Source organism: Opisthorchis viverrini (assembly GCF_000715545.1).
Source record: "Opisthorchis viverrini unplaced genomic scaffold opera_v5_60, whole genome shotgun sequence".
NCBI classification, from domain to species: domain Eukaryota; kingdom Metazoa; phylum Platyhelminthes; class Trematoda; order Opisthorchiida; family Opisthorchiidae; genus Opisthorchis; species Opisthorchis viverrini.
In genome coordinates this window covers 261035-269121 of record NW_008751712.1, presented here as the reverse complement: position 1 = coordinate 269121, position 8087 = coordinate 261035, and the positions used below count along the sequence as shown (strand labels likewise).

Sequence of the window (8087 nt, the reverse complement as noted above, 5' to 3'; positions counted from 1 at the left end):
ACTTTTACACATTTTGGAATACTCGTTATTTAGTGGCGGTCCACGATGTTCCATCAAATTTGAGTTCTACTTGAACCCAAGTTGCGAAATACATTCACTTGCATACCAATTTAACTTAGACAGGAGACTCAAATGAATTTCGGCTGAAAATTTCGTTTATGATCGATTGTGCCTCACAAAAGTCGTCACATGTTCCACTTGGTACAACAAAATACTACTCGCAGTGTTACTGAAATCGGCCCAACGCCTAAGAGACCGGCAACACCAGCTGCGTTTGTACGTATAATGCACAAACCCAGTACCAAGCTAACTATACTGGCGAGCATCTCCTGAGGGTTAATAACGAATACATAGCCTATGGATCTCACCCCTTGTATCACGTGACTCGTTTGAGATCAAAGTCAATTTCAACGTACTTGATATACAATGTCGACGAACTGGAACATGCAGTGTGGCTGTAAAGTATGTACGGTATCTTTGTTGAACTAGTTTAACGGAAGAACGTCCTTGGTACGCAACCTATCTCTCCTACTGGACTGGTTCTAGTCGAGAGTTTCCACGTGTATAGACGAATTTTGAAGCCTGCAATAAACTTAATGCTGATTCCCAGGCCTTCCGCCCACACAAAACGCCTGTTATTATTGCGGCTCATCAGCTGATGAGATAAAATACTTTGACGCTTGAACATCTCAGAAAGTTGCACTACGAAGGAAGAAAGTTTGTCCTGTATCGTCGGCTACAGGGAGTCTGGTCTTGGCTTAGGAATGCTATTGTCAGCTCTCTTGGAGAGATTCACCTGTCTGATAGAAGTTTCTCGCGAATTGGACTATTGTTCGCAGTAGCATTAATTAAATGAACATTCAAAAGCAGCTTATGGGGGCGAAAACTGCTTTAAACTGGTCGTATGTGGACACCCTTTTCATGAAGGAAACTACTCGCAAGGTTGCTGAAAGCTCTTCGAGAGCCCATAATCGGTTTCGCCCTTCTTCAAGGTTGACGGAAATTCGGGCCTGCGCCCTACCTGATGAGCCCAAAGTAGCAAGAACTCGGTCGTGGGCTGTCGGGGTGTTTTCACCAACCATGTGAGTAGTTTTCTTTATTAAAATATACTGAACCTTGTGAGTAGTTTTCTTTATTAAAATATACTGCGATATCTCGAATATCGTGCCAACTTAAGACCGATTCGGCCTGTGTGGGTACCCTTTTGTTTTAAATCGTTCTATTTACTGACATTACCCCATGTTCATGTACGAAGGCGTCTAAAAACTCACTAGTAGTTGCTCTATTATTAGTCTTTGGAGATCTCCGAATTGTGTCTGCATAGTAGCCAACTTTCAACTCTCCATGCCAATCTAGGTTAGGCGTAATTCATCTTTGAATATATAGGCACAGAAGAAAAGATGAGTTTCTTACCGTCCGGATGTTGATAAATGTATCCGCAAACGATTAGCTCGTTGATCTCTTTGAAATGAGACTTTTCCTGTTCACCAAGGTGTACTTTGAAAAAGGTTCGACAAGAAGGAGGGCAAAAAGAAATTATATGTTATTTATAAACTCACGATCCGACTATTTGGTGGTAGCGCTAAGTAAATGGAATCTATGCAATCTCTCTGACATGATATAGTTTTTGGTTTAGTCTGACATAACAGCAGCTTTTCAACTGCCTCAGCTATTACGCCAAGTTATTTTACGTCTGTTCGGAGAAAAACGGGTAGAATTAACTGTGCCTTAGGGTGGTTGTGGGAGAGATAAGACAATACATAGAATGGATACCAATGAATGAGTGTCCCACAGGACCAGAAAACAGTGCAATATTTCTTTCATCTTGTACGATGGACCAAGGTGAGGTTTTCCTGACTTCAGCCTTATTGATAACTCGTGTAAAGTTTCGAACCTATGGCCCCATGGAATTTTTCTTTAGTGAAACAAACTTTAGCTTCTCAATAAAACTATGCTACCGATAGACTTTGCTCACAATGGAACCTGAGGTAGTAATATCATATCCTCACATTACGTGATATCGATAACTCCTTGCATGGCTGATCTCCACGGAGGGCTCTCACCAGATGAGTATAAAAATGTACTTTTTTCAACCTGATAAATTTTGAATCATCAAGACAGAAACAAACTGACAATGCCAAATAAACATGTAATAAGGTTATCAACGTTTAGAAGACATGAATGCGATGTTTCTCTAATAACACGAATTTTTTTTAAAAATTACCCATCTGTTTCAGTTGAAATAACAATAATGCGGGTGTCTCCATCGCGATAAGCTGATAGAGGAACCACTTCTGCCAAAATGTACGCGAGAATAAGCGAACCACACTAGTTGAGAAAAACTTGCTCCATTAGAAATGCTAGTGCACAAGTTACTTTTCGTACAGCATCACACTACTCATTCTCTTTGGATCAGACTTGTTATTTCATTATTGGGTGAGAGGTAAAGCGCAGATGCCAAAAATCTCACTGAACCTTATGGCAATTACTGTCGATCTGGGGCATTCATCTAATAGGATCTTGTTCCTAGTGTGTTCAGCAAGCGATCTGATTGGATCAAAAGTTTTGTCTTGGAAGTACGACTTGGGGGAAGCGATGCTTGAAAATGGTGAAAGTTGAATCTGAAGGGCCCCTCCAGGGTGATCTTCAATTTAAAATCATACAATAATGTGGAACGAAAATTAAGTTTGCCGATGTAGTAATAGAACTTCTTTGCTCTTTTGGTTGCCGTAACTGCCACAGATATGTCACATCGAGTGTATAATCTACGGTTGATTACCGCTTCAGCTCATAACACTATTACCTCTTATTTTTCATACGAGGATCAAGCTTGATACCAGGGGGCTCGATATGCGGATGTCCCACCGCTGACGCCCCATTCAACGAAATTATCCCATTATTCTTAGTGCATTTAGTCACACTGGATCCTTAATAAGTTTACAGAAGCAAGCCTATTCAAAAACGAGATTCTCAAACAAGTGAAGCAGGCACTACACAGCCAAAGGTGGATTGAAGACAGGCCTTAAAACCAGAGGGAGACTTATGCCGAGATTATTGGCAGGCAATGGAAACACAATCGTCAAATGAAAAATTAGAAGGGTCGCATATTCCGAAATGTCTTGGCATTCACCCTCAGTCTATACTAGTGCGTATGACGACCTACACACGATATTTTTCGCTGTCATGGAGACAACACAGCCTATTCAAACCGGTTCCAAACAGTTGTTTTAAGCTTGAGTACTCTGGACGATGTTGACAATAATTCAAGCCACCGAACAAGAAACATGTAATGAGTAAGACAATCCCAAAGCAATTCCAACTCGTACGACTGGCCACATTAAATTCACTTACTCCCAGATTTCGGTACCTTTTGCAAGGCAGAAGAATATTCCGTTTCCAACCATATTTTGGCCTCGTTTAACAAATCCGTTATCGTTCCGGAAAGACCCAGCTGTTGCCCCACCGCGAGTGCATCATAAATCAGCCGAAGGTGAACATGTACGTTGTCGTAATAATAAAACGCCAAAGCGTCTTTCGCCAACTTGCCAACTTGAAATGCGGTGATCACCTTTCGTAGATTACCGGCGTCTACCATCTTTTGAAGCTGATATGGGAGCAGGGACATGAATTAACGAATCCTTAGTGACGGGGAAAGAACGCAGTTTCATCAAAACAACCATTGAAGCAACGAGTGAGAGATTTTGCAAGAGAAGTGCCTGTCATTAAGCCAAGTTATTCATTTGGTTCTGCACAGACAAGTTGGCCATCACTCATGTTTCTATTCACATCCGATATCGGCAGTTCAATATCCGTTGATTCACTTATGCCCTTCAATACGGTCTTATATAGAGCGTTGATAGCTGAGGTCAATTTCATATTATTATATGATGGAGACTGAGGTATACTTTCAAAATTGCAGTTTTACGGCACTAAAACTAAATGTTCGGAGTCATCCCAGAAGATTTAAGCCATTGATATGAATATCTTTTCCAAATTTACATTCTGACCGCGTTATTTAGCTGCTGTATTTTAATAGCAATCTCATCAGTTTCAGGTTCATTAAACTAAAGAGACTGTAGGGTGTTGAGTTTTTTACTGTCCAGTGCGAACATGCCGACAGGCCATAGTTGTAAACAGACATTTCTGAATAACGTTGCAAAGTCTTGCAAAAATGAAGCGGAACAATATTAACAGCCAGTGAGTGGCAGCAACGATCCCTCGCCCGACCTACGGACCGTACCACTCATGGTGAGCCTCAGTAATGTGCACCGTTACACTGAAGCCAGTTCACTCTGTAGAACCATTCTGGTCTGTTCAAGGTGACAACCATAAAATAATCATCGTTCTGAGTATAACTTTGATGATTTCAAAGCAAGTGGAGCATAATCCACCCGGATGGTGAAGTCTTTGCAGTGCTGTGTGAGAACTTCAAACGAAATGAACTAAACGTCAATGAATCGGGTAAGTTAAACGTCAACAGAATTAGGCTAACCTAGACATCAGTGTTTGGGGTGAACATAATTGACATTGATGGTTAGCTGATAAGCTAAAGCAAAATTTAAAGAGCGTTTCGTACTTATTGTTAAATTTAAATCACTCAAGAACCCTATGAACGGGCTGAACGAAATGCTCTAAAAGTATTGTTAAAGCCTTCATTTGTAAACAAAATACTCAAAAGCAACCTAATTTTTTCTACCTAGCTCGGAACAACTGAAAAGTTTTTTTTCGTTCAGTCTGACGATGGTAAAGTTCTCCGTCGTGAACAGATACCATGGTCCAAAAGACTGAAAACAAAGTCTTACGACAATAGAAAACATACCGTACCATTCTCGGTCTATTACAAGTTATGCGTCAACAAAAGGTACAGACGGCTGGTTGGAAGTGATGTATGGATGGAAAGGTTGTTAGCAGAATTAGATTCACCTCTATATAAGGAAAGGTAACTGTGTGAAACAATAACGGAATCACGCGTTATCCTTTTAGAATTTGGTACACTTTTTTTCTGGGAAATGATAGGCGGACAAAAGTAGTACTGATCATCTCGAGTAAGGATAGGTAGATAGGTAACCAAGTGGACGACCTCAGATTGTCTCTGGATTACAGAAGTCTGATCAGACTAATGCGTACTTGGAGCCCATGACAGACTTGATCATTGACATATTTCTTATGCAAAAACCATGAAAGAAATGATGATGGGTTGACAAGTTTGATTACAATAGTACTTTGGAGTATTTTCTTTGAAATCTGTTATCTCTGCCGTAAAAATAGCAGCTAAAATGGAACTTTTTCATGCCCAATATTATCCACTAAAACTTACACTCAGAAGCAAGTGTCAGTTTACGAGCTTGGTTGATTACCGTAAATTGTAATTATTGAGGTTTTCAGGTCTTTTTTTACCGTTTTTAAAAGAATCATTTTGAAAACGGTGATAAAAGGAGTTGCAACTGACTAGTTGCGTTGGAACCAACGCTGGATGGAGTGGTCACCGTTGACCAGCTATTTTGAAGAACAGCTAACACAAAACAAACAATACCGTCCGTGAATTCAAGGCTATTTAGCTGGTTTCTTGAACAAGATGAAAGATGAAAGATTACGACTACGTGATGTGTCTGAACTGATATGTTGCAGTGGGCTGCGTACGTCGTCTGAAGCGAAAAATATGTTTCTAGTTGGCAGTTGAGACAGGACATGCCTTCGCAATGAAAAGCGGTTTAAATTGACACGGCGTAACACATCATAGTCCAGGTAGCTGCCTCAATTTATTCCGGACGCTTTGTTGGATTTTCCATTCGAATACACTTTTGATTAAGATCTGTTTAATTGTGCGGAAATAGTGGGCTCCTCTTCTTATTTTGTGCGTGCCATGCACGTTCTGGGTTAAGTAGGAAAAATCTGTCGTTCAGGTATCAATGACTTCACTCAGATTCATTAAGTGGATTCGAAACGTAAATTACTCAGATTTGGCACCTGCCGATGAAGGAGAGCGGACCCAATCGGATTCGACCTCATATTGTATGAATTATTCATACGTAAAAAGATGCCAAGAGTAAGCGAGCGTGGAGGATGCGCTGATATCGAATCGTAGGGTGAGCGAAAAACGAAGTAGCAAAAATCGAGAATAGTGTGTGCTTTCCAAAAACAGAAATGAGTTGGGCGTCAGACAACCTGGAGAGATTTTGCACTTTATAGCCCAAAACAAAATGACAAATGTGTTTTACCTCATAACCGCAAATACACTAGCTGACCAATAAAGCTAGTAAGATGGCTAGAAGGCAAGTCAAGTAGACGAATATGGTGACAATCGGAATGTAAATGGAAGTAAATAACGAGTGGAGGCTATACACCGTTTACATCAAAGGATCAAGGCACTTAGCAAGCATGCTTCACCCACCGTACTAATATTATTTTCCTGATGCAAATAGTTTGAAATGAAATAGGCGGGAAATCACCGATCCGGGCGCTATACTGGAGTCCTGGTGTTTTGTTGTTCGCAAGTGACTGGGGTGCTACTGCATATCAATTTGAAAAATACCGTCGAAATTTCTACAGGTTATCAGCCACGATAATAAGAGTATAAAGTAGTGAAATGGTGAAAACCTAGTGGAGCGGCTCACAAATTCTACCCATATCAGCCTGTTAGCCCACTGACTCACTGATTACGGCATCTAAGTTTAACTCGAGAGCATTGTCGCAAGCGTTTTTTTCTGAATGACACTAGACGATTAGAGACCGGGGTGTGCATCAACTTTCCAAACTTACGTATTTGGTGACGTTTTGCTTTATCTGCAAATACTCCTCTGAATTTTCCGCCGGAGGGGTTTTCCATGCCACGGATTTTCCGTCCAGCAGCAAAGGAACTTTTACGAAGTGTTCTGTATTTTGATTGGTTGGAAGAAAATTCACAGAAATTGTCGAGGCTCAACTTGGTATTTATGTGGTTATATAAGCATATGACTGTTGATCAACAGGATGAGGTAGGTAAACAGCTTTTCAGTTGTTGGTGAGCAAACCGTAGTTAATTTTCATGGTATTCAAACCCAGACCCTCTGTCTGGATGCTTCCCGACAATAATCACTTTACACATTGCATAGGTTTCTAACGTTACACCATACATAATAGCTGAGTTCAGCACAATGATAGGTATCTGCTTCAGATGATCAGTTTTAGTATGTTGTGTAACATAACACCCGTGGGTGCATCAAAAGGGAAGCAAGCTAATGGTCGTCTCAGTTCCGAGAACCAGTAGATGTCTCATTAAACTAAACTGCGTAAACACAGTACCAAAGTCCTCAGAAGAAGCTTTGCCGTAAGGTACGGCTACCCGGTGTGAGCTCCATTTGTGTGCTGATAATTATCTCCGATGAAGCACCGTACCGGATTAAGTTCATCTATCGTGGAAATATCCTGAGTGCCATAATAATAATAAATTTGGTCGGTGGATTCTCAACACAATACTCTTCTGCTTTAAGTTGTTCAATTTTCCATAAAGCAGAGTTAGGAGGAGCACAATTATAAGCATATTTGAATCCAGCTCGCTTATGGGTTGTGACGTATCCGCCTATCCGCCTTGTGACTTGCGCCTTCAAACTACATACATAGATCGATAGCTAGACACCAAAATATATTATAAAAATTTTGTTGATTCCCCCTGCGAATCAACGGTGAACGAGGGTAACTTTCCTTGTTTTCTGACTACTCGTGAGTAACATGGCTTACACCTGTTTATCATGATACCGTTCCGTTTTCTTGCTGCTCGTTTTCCCCCCGCTTTGTTCCTACTTAAGGTCTGCTTATCCCTCAGTAAGTGATGCCAATATTTGTTGCCCGTCGGTCATTGCCTGCAAGTTCGCCTCGATTGCACCTATTTTTCGAGCGCACACTCCGACGGAAAGGGGATCTGACCGGGATCGAACCCGGATCCTCCGGACGGTAGGCGAACGCGTTACCGACTACACCGACGTGACAGGAGAGGCTGGTTATTTTGTATTACCCATGTATCACGCCTGCCAGATAGCCCCTGCTGAGCTTTGTTTTAAACGGACGAAACCGCGCAATCTGACCTGTCGAGCGACACGAGCGGCTGTGTC

The 8087-nt window shown here is 41.3% G+C and overlaps 1 protein-coding gene across 1 annotated transcript in view; it reads right to left on the bottom strand.

The window, feature by feature from the left end:
• The window catches only part of T265_13314 (hypothetical protein), a gene marked incomplete at both ends in the record, with an annotated part of 42438 nt that overhangs the window by 4700 nt on the left and 29651 nt on the right, over positions 1 to 8087 (bottom strand). The window contains 4 exons of the mRNA XM_009168338.1: positions 1022 to 1145; positions 1445 to 1497; positions 3352 to 3604; positions 6760 to 6872. Of these exons, the coding sequence (XP_009166602.1) occupies positions 1022 to 1145; positions 1445 to 1497; positions 3352 to 3604; positions 6760 to 6872 (543 nt within the window). The remainder of the gene's footprint in view (positions 1 to 1021; positions 1146 to 1444; positions 1498 to 3351; positions 3605 to 6759; positions 6873 to 8087) is intronic.